At 35.7% G+C, this 20300-nt stretch overlaps 1 protein-coding gene across 1 annotated transcript in view; it reads right to left on the bottom strand.

The window, feature by feature from the left end:
- The window catches only part of MAP3K20 (mitogen-activated protein kinase kinase kinase 20), a 1351048-nt gene that overhangs the window by 1264 nt on the left and 1329484 nt on the right, over positions 1–20300 (bottom strand). Inside the window, exon 19 of the mRNA XM_044075552.1 lies at positions 1–1554. This exon is cut by the window's left edge and continues 1264 nt beyond it. Coding sequence (XP_043931487.1) covers positions 860–1554 — 695 coding nt within the window. The 3' untranslated portion in view covers positions 1–859. The remainder of the gene's footprint in view (positions 1555–20300) is intronic.

The following is a 20300-nucleotide window of genomic DNA, read 5'->3' as shown; positions in this document are numbered from 1 at the left end:
ATATAGCATTGCATCATATACTCTTATATACACTTAAGATATATTACATATTTTTGTATTTCATGGTGTGTCATATTGGATACCTTCACTAACTTATCAGCGCCACCCAAGGTGTACATGGCTAGAAAGTCAGCATTATAACAGCATATTAGGTAAATATGATGTGATAAACAAGTTATACTGCATTACAGTACATCAATATGATGAGGATGTTTTCATCAGTTCAACCTAATGTCATAAACAATTGCAATTATATTACAGGTTCATAGGTAAACACTAGGCAATTAGTCTGCAAACTAAAACAAACTTAGCCAGTAACCACAGGTGAGAATCAAACCCTGTACTATATATCTGTTGAGGTAAAAACTTTAAGCATTCTGCCAACCCTCCCCATAATGGCTAATATGATTCAATGTAGCTTAAGTACTTTTAAATGCAAAGGGAGCATCTCTTAGTGCTGACAAGGAACACCAGAAGTTACACTAATGAGAAGGGTGGGTAGCGGAAAAATGTGAAAATTTATTTTACACAGGAAAGGAATTCAGTAGCAAAACATTAGGCTTTTAAATTGGGACTGATATGACACAGTACTGACCTTACACATGAGAAATTAAAAACACAGTTACCCTTACTTTTGTTTTTTACTTAAATACATATCCTGAAGTACTGCTACCTTAGAGGTAATGAAACAGTAAGAATAAGGGGTACATGTAAAGTGACACTCCATGAAAGAGTGAAGTAAAGAAAAGTTTCTTTCTTCTCCTTATTCTGTTCATTGTTATGCTATTAGACTTGGCACTGTTCCCTGATTTGAATCTTTATTAAAGTGTTGTTATTTAACTGAAACTATGTGCTGAAATCATCGCCTTCCACGACCACTTCCCTTTGGTCTTCCTCTAGATGGTTTAGTCTGATCTTGTCTTTGTGATTTTTTATGACGTTCAACTTTAATCCACCCACCTTCATTAGCTTTACTGCCATCTGCTTTGCTGTCTGGTGGATTATCATTAGTAAAAACCATCCCTGGTATAATCCTATGAACTGCCTTTGCTTTTCTGTCCTGGTCATTTGGCTGACCACGCCAGGATTGAAAGTTTCTGGTGGATTTTTCCATTTGCTTGTTATCAGGTGTAAGCCGAAGGCTTTTTCCTCCACCTCTTCTTACAGTTCTATCTCGATAATCACCAGCATAATGTCCAGGTGTCTTGTTTATTGTAACAGCTCTCTCTCTTTCAGATGCACTCTCAGATGTTGTACTAGATGGACTGCTTCCTTTAGAATTTAAATGTATTGAAGACAATTTGCCACCGACTGACAGCAATGTGGGGGAAGAACTTCTAGATGAATTTACAGATGTTAACTGATAGCTGTTCACACGAGGTTTTCTTAGAGCTGCTGCGTATGTGTCTCTGTTACTGTTGTATGATAAAATATGAGACAGATTTGCTGTACTGGTAGTACTTTGGGTAGGAGGTGAAATAACAGGACGCTGTGCTGACCGCTGTGTGAGCATCTGACGAATTTTTAAAGCATGTAACCACTTCGAGTCAACATCTGCAGTAAAAGAATACATAACAATCAGTGAATAGTTTGCTGGGAGAAGTTACAATTGTAATGTCATGGAAAGTAACAATAACATTTAATCTGAAACCGCATATTTTGGCACAGTTTATTTTTACATCTTACAGTAAATTAGATGTATCAGCTTAGAGTGCATATTTAAAACAAACTCATTAAGATATCAGAAATCTGTTTTGATTGTTTACTTTTAATGTCTGCATACAGCAGATTAAAACAGCTACAGAAACAGTGACATAAATTAGAAAGGGAACCAAAACTCATTTCCTTACATTCATCAGAATACTGACATAAAAATATTAATGCAGAATACTTATTTTTTTCTAAATCATTCTTAAAGTTCAGTATTGGTCATATGCCAAATAACTACAATTACTATAATTTTTTCTGGACCCTTATTGTACTCTCCTACTGTCTTGTGTGGAAAATATTCCTAGGTCTACAGTATTATCCTCTCCATAATCCAGTTATTTGCATTTCTGCACAGCTTCTTGTCTGCAATTTCTACAAAGACTGGCCTTGCTAGATGTCTTATTGACCTGAACTGATCAAGAAAATTGAGGTTATGGATTATGACTTCAGATCAGTCTCATTACTTTTAGTTTTAGATTCGTATTCTCAGCAAATGTATTACTTTGTACTGTGTGCATGCGTGTATGAGTGTTATCTCTTAAATCCATACCCCAATTGTGCATGTCGAAAGTTCATATTCTGCTTGAATTTGGGGGAACATGAAAGCAGTATTCACACAGAGTTCATATGGAGCCAAAGTCTCCGAATATAGACATACAATGGCTTCATCCTCTTCAATAACATAATATAATATGTTCTGAAGTTACAGCACTGCAAAGGAAGAAGGATTTACCTACAACTGATCACATTTGGTAAGAGTATACTTTCACGCTCAGTGACATTTACACAAGTGATAATCAAAATTAAGATATGCTACTACAACTCTCTTTATTCTTTTTCTAATCTACCATTCCTTATTATTTTATGTCCCATGCAAAGATGCATGGTTTCTGTGGATTTCTAATATCACTAAAGAATAGACTCAGCAAGGGTGTACAACACTACATTAACAGTCAATTATGTGAACATGACTTTGCTGTTGACAGTTGCATGACAGAAAGGAAGGGTAGGATATTCTCAAAATCCCAGCTTCTGCAAGCAAGAGCAGTGTGGCACTGGGTGCTAAGTCCCAAAACCTAGACATATATCTCCTACACCCTACTGATAACATACACCAATTCTGACACTGACGGACCTAAAAGCACATTATATATAGTTATGGAGGACTACTTTGTTTTATTGTAATATTTTTTTATTTTCTTTTGCCAGTTCTGACCTTCACACATCCTTCTTCAGTCAGCTCAATTTATAGGAAGTGTTCTACTATCATTCAGGAGGACGAGACCCATGAAAAATACTGAGATACTCCACAAATCTACTCTGAAATGCCTGCCTCAACTCCGTTGGTCACAATTTTCTATTATCGTCTCAATAATTCGTCACTTACTCATCAAGCTACACTTTAGTACTCCACTTTTATTTCATTATGTATCAGTTAAGCAGACTGGCATTAAAGACCTAATGCAGTTAAAAGTGAAACATCATGTCCACCTCTGTAGCATAAAAGACGCAACATTGCCAGTCACCTAGATGACCCATGTTCAATTAGCAACTTGAACACTGAAGGAACCAGGTGGGGTCAAATGGTACTGATTGACTTATGTCAGCCTGTCCATCCTTGGTCTTCAACTCAAAACAACAAAAAAATAACATTTATTTATCTGATCCTCTTCCATGTAGACGTACATGCAAATAATCTATGTAATTGTTACCTGGCTTCTGTGAAAAGCACTTACATTCCAGAAAAAAAGGTATATATTGTCCTAATTTCTTACAACAAAGACATCTAAAAAGTAAAGCAAAAACTATGAAACAAAGCTAAATAAATATTTAACTAATTTAGGACAGGCTATTTTCAAGAAAACACACCACTAATATTGTTTTATCAGTTTTTGCTTCTTATCTTGATAAGAGAAAAACCTCTGAAATGTTTTGGTATATTCCCATAAACTTTGCGCAGCTGCTTACAAATATCACTGGAATGGGTTGCTAGTTTCATATAGAGTGGCGCTGCACATTCTATGTGTTTGTAATGTTACTGTTTTGCCACACCACTTAAACAGATTGAAAGTTTCACTTTTATCCAGAAATATAGGTCTTTTTAGATCAGCTGCTGTAACACTAGGATCTATTTATGTTTCTGGCATCTGTTAAATTTCTTACATTGAACACAACTAAAAGTACACCTTTTCTAAACTGAATGTTTTACAAAGGTCACAGTTTCTCAACTTCTAAAGACCATTCTGACATTAGCATGACTACTGCTATGACAAATTAATTCTCTAAAATGATTTTAGATGTTCTTATAGCATTTTCAGAACAAAACACTCTGCCATACACTGTGTGATTTGAAAAAATTTAACACAACAAAATGACAGCAACTCAGAAATGTGAATTTTAATCTGGACTTGTCTCCAACTCTTTTTTGGAAGCATAATTTGCTTTTAACCTTTAAAATGACATATGCATAAGTTGGCAGAATCTGGCTTGTGCTTTGCGCACAAACACACACATATCTCATACTCACACCAACAGGCAATATGAAAGATCATCTACTCAAATAATGCATGAATTTGGGTTGTGTGAGGAAATCAGATCACCCAGAAAAACCCATATGACCACAAGCAGGACTCATAGATTGCACAGAATTCAACACAGCTGAAAACTAAACCAGAGAATGAAGCAATAAGGGGCAGCAGTGTAACCACTACACTACAATGTTGCCCCTTGCCAAGATTTTTTTAGTATTTTTTAATGCTATAGAAACACAATAAAGACATGTAAATTGGAACATTTCATATGTATAAATGTACAAATGCCACAAAGTTGAGTCATCTAGTGACTTTGTGGGTTTATTGGCAGTCCCTACTGTCGCTTGTCTAGTCAGGATACAATAGGCGAGACGCTGTGGTTCTGTTGAACTAGCTTTATTATGTACAAACACATCAGGATTGAGGCTTAATAACTTTAACTTAGGTAAACTTCAAAACAAACTAGCTATTACACTCATACATGCTCACTCTCTGGCTACACTCACAAAATGGCACTGAACCTAGCACATGCTGCCTATTTATATGCACGCTCAGTCCTTGGAATGACGTATTCTATTCTATACCTACCAATACACAATGCTATCTCTGAAACAGTCTGAAATTTTATAGAAAAAATACTCAGGGAATGCATCATATTTAGTTTTCGATGGTAACTAGTGATTTAAGGCATAAAGACATGCACACAGTTTCATATTCCTGATGTGTGTGCTACTTTAGGTGTGTCTGTATTTGGTGGGATCCATTATATATTTGTCTACATTTCAGACCTGCCTACCTGCAGTGACACAAAATCTGTTTTATAGGGGAAACACACACACACACACACACACACACACACACACACACACACACACACACACACACACACACACACACACACAGTATATGATTTGTACTTCTCATGTAATGCCAGCTTAATTTAGTCATCTTTTGCCTGGTGTTTTATTCATCTGTAGATTAGCAACTCTGGGAGATTTTGAACTACATGATGATTTATATTTTGGACATGCATGAAATTCTCCACGCTGAGCATGATTCATATCCCCACTCCTTACAAAAACTACAACTAATACAGCTTGGCAGAAATGCCTGTGTATGCCTTTAATCAGTACCTAATCAGTATATGACAATATTCCAGTCACCATTTGACAGTTATTAAATGTTATTAAAAGATTCAAGGAAATATACATGGACATTTTGTTATATAGTGCAACAAGTGCTAACCAAACATCCTTAGCAACTCACACACGGTTCAGAGCTGAATTTGAATGGGACAGTTCACCCTTTTCATTACAATGCTTTTTTGGTAGTGGCATCTGCCATTTGATTTATAGAGGTAGATATAACATTAACTCACTATAGATATGTTTTGGATGCATACTACATTCTCTACATTGAGAATAAGTAATATAACCACTCCTTACAGAAATAAAATATAATACAATGTTGGCAAAATATCACAATGAACTGACTGTGCAAGCCTGTATTTGGCACCTGTGTATAGAATGCAGTACCTCAATCACTCTACTGACAGTTTTTTTTGTTCTCTGTATTTTTGCCTACTCTGCCCACTGACCATCAAGTTTCCCCAGTTGTAAACCTGCCCCAACTCCCTGGCATGGGGGATTAACATCCTTTCAGATTCCCAGGGGAAGTCTTGTCTGGGGGAGGCATCATCTTGGCAGATATCAGAGGCTCACTGTCCAGACTTTAACCCTCTTCTCACAGGATTGGCTTATTCACGGACAACTTTTAGCAAACATTTTAAAGAATTATTATTAGCTACCATGTAAATAAAATGCACCCAAGATTCACATTCTACCCAAAAGGACTTGGCTATTTGCAAATTTGAATTAGTCATTTTTTTTTTGGGATTAGTCATTTTTTGTTGTTTAGCACTGGGATTTTTGGGGTGGAATGTTTACAGTAACAGAACATACAACTTTTATAGATAAGTGTGTAGAATTCACTTAAGACATAGACTTAACAATAATAAGATATGGACATGTTTTCTGTTTCCCACCCAGCACTAGTAAAACAGTTGGACTAGTTTTGTTATAGACCAAAATATAAACCACTTGACCAATAAGCCCACAAGCAGTAAAATCATACTTGATATTATTATCTGGGTCACATAATCAAATGGTCATCTGAATTGCACCCAGCTTTAATGAGCAGTGACCGATTAGTTATAACAGAACAATTACACCCTCAGCACAAACTACAGGAAAATATCAACAAAAATCAATACGATCAACTATAAAAATCCATAACAGATCTTTTATCTTAAATACAAGTGATATAGTCAGGCTTGAAAAAAAACAGTGAAAAACTCAACTGTACAGAAAATTAACATAATACAACATTGAAAATAGTGAAACTTACTTATTTATCTTTTGTTGACCGGGTTAGTCCCTGTTTTCAGGGGAGACCTGAGGTGTTATTTATATTACTAGGGGAAATTTGGCCAGGGCATCTGGGAACTTCCATTACTCTTTCCGATAAGTGCCATGGGATCTTTAACATCAACTTGAGCTACCACCAACTCAAGAAAATGGAGCATCGGTTTAACATCTCATCCAAAGGACGGGCTTTTAGTGATTTTATAACTGTTCAAGCTTGCATTTGGTGCTTACGCACTGCAATTAGTATCCCAAACATGACTTGGAATATCTCAGTAAGAACTTCAGTGACTTGTACTTGTACCCTCAGAAGCATACTGGATCAAAGGATTGTACTCCTCCCTTAACAGCTAACATTCTGCAGAGTAGTTAAACTGGCTAAGTCATGTTGACCTTGTCAGTACATAGCTTCTACTTTGGTGGCAGCATCTTATCCCTGCAGACAGTAAATGGTCATAATCAGGACATAATATATGTTTATTGACTTCTTGAGGCAGTATCATACCAGTACAGATAAGATGTGGACACCTACAGAGAAATAAAATAGCCATTATGTGCAGAAACTGAATATTGTATAACTTTACAAATTGTTATGTTCACACACACTTGCATTTGTTACATATTAAGCTTTAAAGAAATCCAGAGCTACATGTTTAGGTAGTGTATCACAAACAGTGTTTAGAATGTGAATTCTTGTAGAAAGCCAGGCACCCAACCTTACTGTGAAATTGTGGGATAATACCGCCCTTGTCTAAACTTCATATATATATATATATATATATATATATATATATATATATATATATACATATATATACATATATATATATATATATATATATATATATATATATATATAGGTTCACTTTATAATTTCGAAATACTGAAATACAGAATTTCAGTATTTCTATATCATAAAGTCGAAGAATCAAAATCGCGAAAGTGGATAATCGCAAATTCAAATATCTCAAATTCGTGGTTATGGCTTATGGTACGTGGCGTGCGGTGTTGGGAGTGTATTGTGGTTCATGTCATGTATGGATGTAGGTGCAATTGAAGGTAAGAGTGTTTTGTAAGGGTTTTGTGTGGGAGTTTGAGTGTGTCTGAATGTGTGTAAGTGTTGGATGTGTTGATGTATGTATATGTGTGATGTTTGTGTGTGTGCAAGGGACTGTGAAATGTGTGGGTGTGTATTTCCTTTTTGTGTCTGTTTTTGCGATCTCGGAGTTAGTATATATAAGTAGGGGTGTGTGGGGGGCACAGCTACATGTAGTGAATGTTTGTGTTTTTGAGTTTGTTTTGTTTGTTGTAGTGTGGGTTGGACGATGCATGTGTTGTATGGTGTGTATGTGTTCGTGATTGTGTGTTTTGCGATTTTGTGCTTTCGGGATTATGGACCTTCAACTTTATGATTTCGAAATACTGAAATTCGGTATTTCAGAATTATAAAGTGAATCTATGCTGACTGTTTCATGCTGGTAAATATCAAATGAGGGAAATGTGGACTCTTTAATATGTTGATAAAGCTGTTGTTGACTACTGTATTTGTAGGTTTAGTTGATGAAGTGTGTGTGTAAGCATGCGTGTGTGTTTGTGAGTTATGTTATCTGTGTTTTCGTATGTCATGAGGGGACTGTACTGCTGATGCAGTATTTGAATCTGCACAAGCAGTGCTTTTGTTCCTAGAGGCTATTTGTCTTTTCTCCATGTTTGTTCTACTGTGCAGTTGATACATATAAGTTTGGGGGTACAGTACTTGTCCCAACATAGGAAAAAATAATTGTTTTGGTTTGTTTTTTTTGTGTGTTTTGCTAGTCAGTGTTGTTTTCACACGGAATTTGAGGATTTGTGCTTTTTTGAAAGCAATACTGTTTTTTTTTCTTTACATCAAGAGTTCCTTATATAAAATATTATACACACACACACACACACACACACACACACACACACACATATATATATATATTTTTACACACACACACACACACACACACACACACACACACACACACACACACACACACACACACACACACACACAATAGCAGTACATTTCAATGAATTCACATTTCACTAAATCAAAATTCATAGAAAATTGTAGATGTTTATAGGCAATCACTTAGTGTGGTTTGTGTCTGAGCTCCAATAGTGACTCACTGTCCTTTTTTTCCCCCTTTTCTCTGCAGGTGTGTGACCATGGAGTTAGTTGTTGTGTCTTTTGGCTTTTCCTGGTTAGGGGTCACCACAGCAGAACTCCGGTCCACTAATGATTGGCAGTAGATTTTTACATGCCGAGTTGCCAGCCCTGACGCACAATCTTCAATGAAGGTAGGCCCATTCACACATGTCACCACACAGAAGACGCTTTAGCTGAGAATCGAACAGGACAACGTCTTACTGTGAGGCGACAATGCTACCACAGCACCACCACCGCTGTGACCATGGAGTTAGTATACTTAAGTAATTTACCTCAACACGATATTGGTGAAAAGCACATATAAAACCCTACTTAATACCAAAATCACTACAGTAAGTGACAAAGGAGTTAACACAGGAGATGCTTAAGCTGTGGGTCACAAAGGAGCCACAGTTAGACGAACAGGTCTGTTATCCTGGTTCCCAAGCCAGATGGGACTACAACACTTTGAAATGACTTTAGAAAACTGAAAAGCATTTGCTAATTTGCTTCCTACCCTACTTGGAGTGGATAAATTAATTGAAAAGCTAGGTAAGACTAGATTTCTGTCACTGCTAAACTTCACTAACAGTTATTTATTTATTTTTTAAACAAGAAATATCTTTACTAAATTATCATGTATGACATAAGCAATCATACATTTATATAAATCAAAACAAACCATATTTACATAATTGTAGTTGCAAACATTACACATATAATCTATCCAGTCATCACCAGTCAAACATTACATACCTTATTCAAACCCTGTCTTCTTTTAACCCTCATTTCTCCTTTGCATGTATTCTTCACGCAGTTCCCATTTTTCCTTTGTAATTTGTTCCTACCCTTCTCTAAAGATCCAAATTCCAGTTGTTTTATCTCTTACTACATTCACTACTTCTTCCATTTTCTAATAAATGCTTTTTTTTGGCAGCCACAACAATTAGACTCAGCAAGGCCTTAATATACCTAGGCAATTCCAATTCTGTATCATAGCACAAAAAATAATTTCCTTAATTACACCAATTTGCTCACCCAGTAACTCTGACAGAGCAGTCAGAATGGAATCTTTAAAGTCTGCCAGTTCATTACATTCCCAGAAAATATGTTTCCAGTTACCTCTTCCCCATCACACCTCCAACATTTGTTGTTAAGCTGACGCAAAATTCTTTGATTCTAGTTGGGGTATAAAAATATTTATGTAAGCACTTCCAAGCAAAGATCCTAAATCTTCTAGACTTTGTGCATATTTGGAAGACATACATATATCCCCCATTGTTTCTTTGTGAACTGCTTATCCAGTCTCTTTTCCCAGTCCATTCTAACCTGCACTGATTGATTCTTACAGTTATCACGCAATATTTTGTATGCTCTACTAATTATTCCTTTTTTTAATTGCAGCTTCTGTTCTAGATTCTACTAAAAACTACCAGTGCTGGTCTTTCACTTAGGACCCCTCTATTTCTTCCCCTTTGCCTATACTCTGATAATAATCGTTGACAGGAAAGGCAATCTCTATCCTGCAGTCAAGATAAATTCTTGGCCTCTTCCCATTCTATTACCTTTCCCCCTCTAATTATTTGCTCCCAGTACATTGGTTCTTTTACCAGTTTTCTCCAATAAATTCCTCCCCCCTTGCCTATTGTTTGTATTCCTAATTGCAGTCATCCCTATCTACAGAATCTCTTTTCTCCATTCCTGTGTTGGCTTAGCTTTTACAATACTTTCTGCTACTTTATGAATATAATATCCTACATGGTTATTGTTATTCTCCTTAAGGATCTGCATCCAAAATCCCAGTCTCTCCATGTTTCTTGAGCTTCCCCCGTTTTATCATCATGATTTTCACTTTGAATTATAGGTTTCTACTTGTGCTATGCAAAGGAGCCTTAACTGTGTAGCTCTGAAATACCCCTTCAAATTGGGTAATCCCAAAATGCCTTGTAAAAATTGGAAGAATCAGTTTATTCCACTTGACAATTGCTGTGCATGCCTCCCAGCTAAAATCCTTCCAGTCTTTATTAATTGATATCTGCAACTTCTCCTCTGCTTGATACTAATGTGCCTGACCTGTGTTTAAAACTAAAGAGACTAAAACATTTTAACTGCTTGTTTCTTGCTATCCATATCCATATAACAGAGCTTCCAGTTTTTCAGTTCTTGTATTATCTTATGTTTAGTCTCTTCCCATATACCTTTAGTTGCCACACCAGAATTCTTTTTAATCCATATTCCTAAGTACTTCATTTTATCACATCACCATAAATATGGATATTGCTGAACAGATTTGTGTGTGGGTACATAATTTACAGCTATAGCCTTTGTTTTAGCTTCATTAATTTTGCAACCCGAAAAGATTTGAAACTGCCTCAAAATGTTCCACAACACTGAAATCTCCTTTTCTGGTTTTATCAGGTATAAAATAGTATAATCTGCAAATACATCTAGCATTTCTTGACTGTCATACCAATCATATCCTTGAATTTCTGAGTATCTTAGTTTCTTTGCCAATGGCTCTAAATATAACACAAAAAACAAAGGAGAAAGATGACACCCTGCCTGGTTCCTCTTCTCATACAGAAATTATCAGAGAGGAACCCACTCACTTTAATTTTTCACCTCCAATCCCTCATATATCCACCTAATTAACCTTATAATTTAATCAGGGAATGCAAATGTATAACTTCACAGCCTACTCTGTCAAATTCTTCCTCTGCATTTAGACCAACCAACAACAGTGGTATTTTCTTACATTCAGCTTCCCTTTGGATCAGTGTTCTCTTAATGTTGTTAAATGTTTGCCTCCCCTCCACAAAACCACACTGATCCATCTCTGTCAGTTTTGGCATTACCTTTGCCATTCTTTCAGCCATTATAGACATAAACACTTTTGAAATGGGCTTGTATGAAGCTGGCTCTGATTGGTCTTTATCCTCTTTATGTACTACAGCCACCACCACTTTCTTCCAGGATGCTGGTGCTTCTCCTCTTCTTAAAATACTGCCAAACAAAACCTTCCAGTTTTCTACTCTTATCTTCCAAATTTCCACAGAAATATCATCTACTCCTGGAGAATTTCCTGTTGATTGGTTATAGATCACCATTTTTATCTCATCTCATCCTATCCTATTAGTAATTGAGCCTCATCTAACTCTGACCTTGACATATTTAATTCTTCCATAAACACTTCCATTTGTACCTTTTTATGAACTCCATATTTTTCTGTTTTTAATAGACTTTCCTCTATAGGATCTCTTGTTACCTTCCTTGTTATAGATTCCCTAAGCTTGGTGACAACCCTTTCTACTTTCTATTTCCTGAGTTATTGTGCTAAAAGTTTTTGTGCTTTGGCATTATCAACAAAAACAATTGCTTAACAGCAAATCTTTCTAAACTCATGCATATTACTGAGGTAATCCTCTATTTTCCTCTTAGTATTCTGCAATTGCTCTGCTTCTTGTTCTGTGAGACTCCCCCAATTCTTCACCACTTTAACATTTGTCAGTCCCTCGAAATAATTCTTTATTTTATTTCTACCCTATTTTTACACTCCACTTTAATTTTATCACTCCCTAGCTATATTTTCAGAAGAAATTTCTGTCTTCTCTAATAACTCTTGAATAATTTCCACTACCATTATTTAAATTCCTCTCTTTTCAACAGATAGGTGGGAAAGTGTCAGTGTCTCACTTTTATCTCATTACCCTGCATTTTTATTTTAGTTATTACTAGCGCGTAATCTGAAATAGTTACTGGATGTATATTAAAACTTTTAATTAAATGCACTTGTTCCTATGAAATCTAAATTCTGTCTAGCCTAGCACAGTTTTTATATCTTGGGGAATAACATATAAATTCACTCTGAACCCCTACTACTGAAGATACATCTTCTATGCCAAATATTTTCATAAATGTTTTCAAAATCTACCCTCCTTTGTTACGTTTTCCCTTCTGGGCCCCCCAGACACATCTTCATTGCAGCAAATCAAATTCCAGTCCCCACTTATAAGTAATATTCCCTGCTGAAAACTATTTCTCCCAGAATTTTCTTAAGCTGTGTTATAGCAGTTTTAGGTGGAATGAATGCATGCAGGTGTAATCCTTCTCCCATGCCAGTAGCCCTTTAGTACTACATATCTACAATTATTTATTTTTTATCCTCTTCTATCACTACTGGAGCTCTTCTTCCGATTAATTTAAAACTCCTCTTTTCCTTTGGCCCATGTATTCTGCTGAATAACACTCCTGAAATCCTTTCTTTATCAAATTCACATGTTCAATTCTTTCCAAATGTGCCTCCTGTAGCACAACTATTTGCACTCTGCATTTTAATATGGTTCACTACTCTTTCTTTTTTGTATACATCTATGAGACCATTAACATTTAAAGATAATATCAAAAGAGTAATTATGTTAAAAATGTATTATTCCCATCTTTTATTTGTAACAGCTTTTTTGCTAAATATATAGTTCTAGCTTTTGTGTTACATGCACACACTATCCTTTTTATACAGTTGCTTCTTGTTATATCTATTTCAGCCTATGTCACATCTTACAAAACTTTTTGTTTTACTGAAAGCCCTCAAATAAAAAAAAACAAATACACCCACAATCCACCCCAAAAAACTATTAACTTAATATTAACATACAAAACTATGTACATCTTCAAATACTGAAGTTTTACCTTCCTAATAGGATCAATTGTCCCAAACCAACAGCCACACTCAGAGACTTAGGTTAACCTAAAAGAACATGCTAAGATACATGGTACAGCCTGTGCTTCAACTAAGTGGTATCTGGTTTTGTCTTGTCTTTATTGGTCTCCCAGAATGAGAAAACACTTGAATGCTTACAGAAAACATTATGTCCTAACAATTGAAAGAAAGCTATTAAAAGAAAGAATTATTCTGTTTTCATTGCTCTTTATCAGATTGTCAACATGAAGACATAATAACCAGGTACAGAATTGCTTTTACAAGTATTTATTTATGTATTTGCTAGAAGAAAGCTTTATTATATTCAATGTTCTTTTTTATTTGCTTTCTTTTAAAACTTAATTACTGTTTAGAAAAAAGTTTAAGTACAGTTAACTCTTTCCTTCCTCTTCCCCTCTCCTAAGTACGTAATCCCACATTTTTCATTTTCCAAGTTACTGATTTTAGTTTTCAAACATTAATGACATGAAGTAGGGCATATGCTTTAGAGTACCCTACAATTTTAACAAAGTCAGCAAAGTACAATATTTTCAGTTTTCTTTTGTTCCGTCATGTTTCACAAGTATAATTAATGCTCTAAATCCACCATTTATTTGTCAATTTCTGAGTTGCTGGTTTTATTCCTGTTTAACTCCAACTCCCAAATCCAGTCTTTGCTTCTTTATCAAACTTTTTGGTTTTCTGAACAACTCTTGTGCTTTTTTCTGTCTCTCAAGCATTTTCCATTGAAACACTGGAAAATAAAGGTTTCAATGACACAGTCTCTTAGCTCATTTCTTATTGGACAAACTTTTTTTTACCTCCTTAGCATATTGTGCATCAAAAAATGATTTTGTCCCTCCAGGAAAGAATATTCTGAAGATAGCTGGATACAGCAGTTTGAATCTCACACCTGCTTCCCAACATTCCTTGATTAGTGGAATAAATTTACTCCTATTCTGCCTGGTGTACAGTGAGTAATCATTTTCCAAAAATAGTCTGCTGTCTCCCACTTTTAGTACTTTGTCTTCTGCAACAGGTTTGTCAGAATCAACTCCTTCTGCTGGTAAAATTGCATCTTTACTATTAAAGGTCTAGGTTGCTTCCTCGTGGCCATGTTTGGAATGTACATAACATATGCCCTTTCAATTAACAGCTCCTGCTGTGGAATAGCAGTCCAGTTGCTTATTTGTGATTTCATAAAATTAATACAGTCTGTTACTTCCAACTTCAATGGTACAGCAAAAAATATCAGGTTTTCCCTGTGTGCTCTGTCCTCTAATTCTATTACTTTATTAAACATCTCTTCTTGGGCAGTCTCATATTCAGCCAGCCTTTTCTTCATTTTGACCACTGAATTTTGCAGTTTTATCACCTCATCTGAATATCTGTTTAAACCTTCTTCCATTTTATCCAGCTTTTTCTTATTTCAGTTGATATACTCCATCAGTGTTTTGTTTATTTTAATCACCTCTGAGTACATTTGACTTATATTTTTCCTCCAGGTTACTGCAAGTCATGTCTTGCACCAGAGCTGGAGCTTGCACTACTTTTTGTTGAACAGCTGTAGAATTCTTCCCACTCAGTGCTTTTTCCTCACCTTTTGTGGTTGATTTTCTTTCAGGTTAATTTATTTTTTGCCGGCATTCAGGCAGTGCACTTACTAGCCTGTTACTGAAATTTACCCTCCAAAATGAGTTCACTGGCTCTCTCTTATGAGTTTTTGTTTTCACACTGGGTGAGCTGAAATTAAACATTACTCAATGTGCAGCCAACGTAGAAAAGAACTTTGCTAACAGTTATTTGCAAGAAGAAAACTGCATTCGCCACACCTGATGGCTAACTTCTATGTAAAGTAAATGCCTTTGGGTGTTCATGGTGCATCATCAACATTTCTGAGGCTTACGACTAGGACACTGAGACCCCACACCACATATGCAACAGCTTACCTTGATGATGCAGTTATTTTTAATGAAGACAGGGAAAGTCAGTTTGCTAAACTACAAGATGCTTTAAATTCCTTAAGACAAGCTGGTTTAACAGCTAACCCAACCATGTGTAAATTGGGTATGGCTAAAATCTAGTATTTGGGGTATGTGATAAGAAGGAAAATAATAACAGTCCAGACAGCAAAGGTGGATGACATACATAATTGATTCATACCTGTCAGCCTTCCTTACCTGTGCCAACCTTAACCCTAGCCCTGTACATTACCTTATCAAAACCCATTTCCCTAACAGTACCACTACACAAGTCATTCACCAGCACACACACACACACACACACACACCATCACACACAAAAACAATCACCTTACCCAGCCCGTACTCTAGACCTAACCTTAAAACATTCAAACAAACTTAATAAAATACCATCACACTCAAAGCCACACACGTGCACGCACATATAGAAAATACACTAACTGTGCCCACTTCCCAGCCCTTATTCAAACTCTAACCTGCAAACACTTGCACAGACACTATACCTTCACATGGGGTTGTGAGTTGGTATAATGGTTAAAGCATTTACCTCACAAACAAAAAGGACAGGGGAAATTGGCTTGGCTTTCAATAGCCTACAAAAGCAGCTAGCCTAGTACTTATCTATAAACTAGACGTGTCCAACCTGCGGCCCTCAGAGCTCTTCCATGCGGCCCTCAACCTCTAACTGCAACATGGATGTACGCATACTCCAAAACACTTTTTTTGTTTTGTGTTTTTCGCTCCCGTGACCTGTAACGCTAATGTCAGTGTGCGCATGCGCCAAAGCACCCTTCTAGTTTTGTTTTTGAGCCAAAAAAGGGTCAGTGGGTTTACTCCATTATTTTGTGCCGAACAATCAGTGTGTGTGTTCTCGCTGAAGAGGGACTCATGTATGGATTTGCTGCTGTTGCCTTTGAAAGGGACAGTAATTACCTGTGTTAATAGGTAAGTACGGAGTGAGTGAGTGCATACATGAAAGCAGAATTGTGCGCGTGAAAGTAGAAGAAGAGTGTGTGTGTGTGTATGTGTGTACATGTGTGCATGACAGAGAGAGATGCATGCACAAAGAGGCTAACAATGATCAGTCTACCTACTGAACACAAACAAGTTAGCTCTCAAATATATCATACATTAAGAGTACACTTTCATTAAATTGTGGCTTTCCTGACAGGGAGAGTGTTGTATTGAACATGAACTCATACCTCTTAACTGTATGGATTTTCAAAGAATGTCTGGATTTTTGCCTCATCTTCCAATTTGTGTCTTTTGCTTAGGAAATAAAAGTAGTCATCCAAGGTAATGCAGTTCCAAGGAGTAAGAATGAGACAGCAGCCTAGGGTTAATGGGTCAGTAGTGGACCAACTATGTGGGACTGTTGCATATAAAGTTGTATTGTTTTTTCAGACAAACAAAAAAGCACCTAGTACTGTTTTTTCATTGGTGGGTTCTAAGCAGTGGTAGATTGGACAACAGTAAGCATAACTTTGGCGGATCATCAATACTGGCACATCAAGTGGGCACAATGTCATTTTTTAAATGTTGGGGATTTTAGTGTGTATGTGTGTGTTTATGTGTTGGGAGTGCTGCAACAGTAGATGATTATTAAAGACAGAGACTTACGCACTGTGGAGAATATGTTTCTTTGTTTCAAAACCTAATACTTGGGTACGCATGCCAGAAGTAGATTTTTTAAGACATAGCTTCTTGCCATTTACAGTGGATGGATATTTACATTTAATGGACAATGTATTAGAGTGGGCCTGTGGGGTTCTGAAGGATGCCAAGTCTACCACTGCCAATGTCTTGTAAAGTGACTTGGAAATGGATATTGGGATGTTACTGAAAAAATATAGTAAGTGGGTTTAGTTTAATTAAACAAAGTGTACTTTCAATTTACAGGCCATAATTTAATTTATTTCAGGTAATCCAGATACTGGTAGATTGTATACCATTAGACTTAATTAGGGAGAGCTATCATTCTGGGGAAACAAGCAGCCCTAGTTTCAGTGAAAGCTCTATGGTTGCTTGCAGGTAGGAAGTTGCAGGATTTTGATGCAATGTGTTTTATTTATTATTTTTAATGCATTTGTCATTTCAAAGCATGGTTTTCTTTGATGCAAAAGAAGGCAGGACTGAATGAGCCATATAATGTTTAACTGACAATAATGGGATAGAAAGATTGTAAGTGATGTATAATGTAGAAAAACAAACTTCGGACTCAGCACGACTCGTTGAACAAAGACTGGAAATTTATTTGATAAGCGCTTTCGCGTACCTTCCTGTACGCTTCCTCAGACCATAAATGTTACAACAAAATAGCAGCTTTTTATACAATGACATTGAACACTTAATTATTTATTAACAATTAGACATAATAGGCAAATTGATAAGACAATTAAAACTTCAGTTTAAAGGGACACATTCTATAAAAGCATGTGCATAGAAAAAATGAGTTCATATATAGGCTAAGATAGCTATTGACTCATAAAGCAATATGGTATGTGTATTTAGCTTATAGGGTATGTATCAATAGAATACAAAAGTAGTGCAAATATGTAGGTAGCAAATAAATGCAAGTTTAAAAAGGAATAAATGTGTATAAATATAAATACTGATATAGATAGGTATATATACATTAGTGCGAATATTATTAAAACAATTGAATAAAATATAAAATATATATATATGCATCAATTTTATTATAATAATTATATACATGGAAAATAAAAAATAAAAAATAAAATGGAATCATATTAATAAGTAGATCAAATTGACAAAGTATGAATCTACTAATAAGTAGGTAAAATTCTTGGGATTAAAATCTGTACATCATGTAAAATTTACTCATTATAGGAAAATGTGATGTCCTAAAAGTCATAAATAATCATCTTCGTGCATTGAGGTACGGTTTAATGGAAATATAAAGATTCAAACCTGGGGAGTAATGCCCCTTTAGTCTTAGTATCCATTTCAATTCTTTGAGCTCTAGCATATTTATATAATCTCCACCTCTACTGTTTGGTTCTACTACTTCAAGTACCCTAAATACAAAGGAATGATTTGGAAAACATTGTACGTGCTTGGCTAAAGCATTTAATTTCTTTATGTCATAGATGTGGTTATAAACTCTGTTTTTAACTTGCGTTTGGTTAGACCTACATAAAATGCTGGACATTGTTCACAAGTAGCTAAGTAGATCAGTCCTGAGCTATCACAGGTAGCTAAAAATCTTGGCTTAAAAATATATTTGGTTTCTGGATGTATATATACTTGTTCTCTAGTGACAAACTTACAATAGTTGCATTGATTGCATGGATACGTACCTACTTTTTCCCCTGACTTTGATTTAGTGTCACTAGGTTTATCACAAAGTAATCCTTTAAGGTTTTTATTATTCCTATACGTAAAATGAGGTACTTTACCTACTAGTTGTTGTGTAAAATCATCTATCATTAGAACTTTCCAATTATTATTAATTATTTTCCTAATATTAAAACTGTCATTAGTATAGGTTGTAGTAAAACTCAGCTTTCCTGAGGAATAAGAAATGTTCTTATTACCTATCTCATACTTAAAATTATCATCTATCATTAGATTTGAAGCTTCTACATCTTTCAATACTTGTGCCCTAATGGTTTTTACTAACTTTTCATCATACATTCTATCTAAAAATATGCGTTCTAATTTGTCAGCTTCATGGGTCAGATCTTTCTTGTCTTTACAAATTTTAGATAGTCTGATGAACTGACTTTTGACTATACCTTTATATACATGGCGTGGGTGCATGCTGTCGTAACGTAGTATAGAATTCCTCCAACATGTTTTTCTAAACAGAGTGGAAGTTAACTTGCCATTTCTTATGTTTAGGCATACATCTTAAAAATTAACTGTTTCATAGGACATTTGTGCTGTAAATTTAAGAAAAGTAGTAGTAGTTTCTAAGTGGTTTTTAAACTCATCAAACTCTTCTTTGGAGCCTTCCCAAACTAATAGAATATCATCTACAAAACGATAATAAGCCACTATTTTTCTAAATGAAGGGTGGGTAAAAACAAAATCTTTTTCCCACTTATGCATTACCAAGTTCGCATAAGTGTTTGCACAAGGGGTGCCCATAGCTACCCCTGATGTTTGTAGATATAGGCACCCCTCAAAAACAAACACATTATTGCATAGGACTAAGTCTAGTAACTGACAAATGAGAATAATTTCATCCCTTTTAATATGTGGGAAAGCTAGCAGTAACTCTCTCACTGCCTGTGTACCTTCAACATTAGGTATGGAGGTAAATAGACTAGTCACGTCCATAGTAACCAATAAATGCTGTCCTTCAACTAGTTTTTTATCAACGGAGTTTAAGGATTCCAGTAATTGATATGTGTCTTTCAGTATGTTTGGAATCTCATTTACAACTGGTCTCAAAGTCTTTTATAAATAGACTGAAACTTTTTCAGTCACCCATCCCTCACTGGCCACAATGGGTCTTAATGGTGGGGGTATAACTCCTTTGTGCATTTTAGGTAATCCTTTAATTATGGGAACTTGCGGATTATCTATAGAAAAGTATTCGTACAGGCCTTGGGGTATTTGGCCACACATGAGGAGATCATAGATCTCATCTTTGACACCAGCTATAATTCTTGACATTCTAGAATTATCAATCTCTAGATAGGTGGTTTCATCTTTTAACATGTCTAACATTAAAGACTGATATGATAATCTGTCAAACAGGGCTACCTCACCTCCCTTGTCAACTGGTCTAAAAATTAGAGAAGAATCATG

This window comes from Protopterus annectens, chromosome 6.part1 (genome assembly GCF_019279795.1).
Source record: "Protopterus annectens isolate FY-2018-M chromosome 6.part1, PAN1.0, whole genome shotgun sequence".
Classification (NCBI taxonomy): domain Eukaryota; kingdom Metazoa; phylum Chordata; order Ceratodontiformes; family Protopteridae; genus Protopterus; species Protopterus annectens.
The sequence above is the reverse complement of the archived record's forward strand: the minus strand, read 5'-3'. Positions and strand labels throughout refer to the sequence as shown.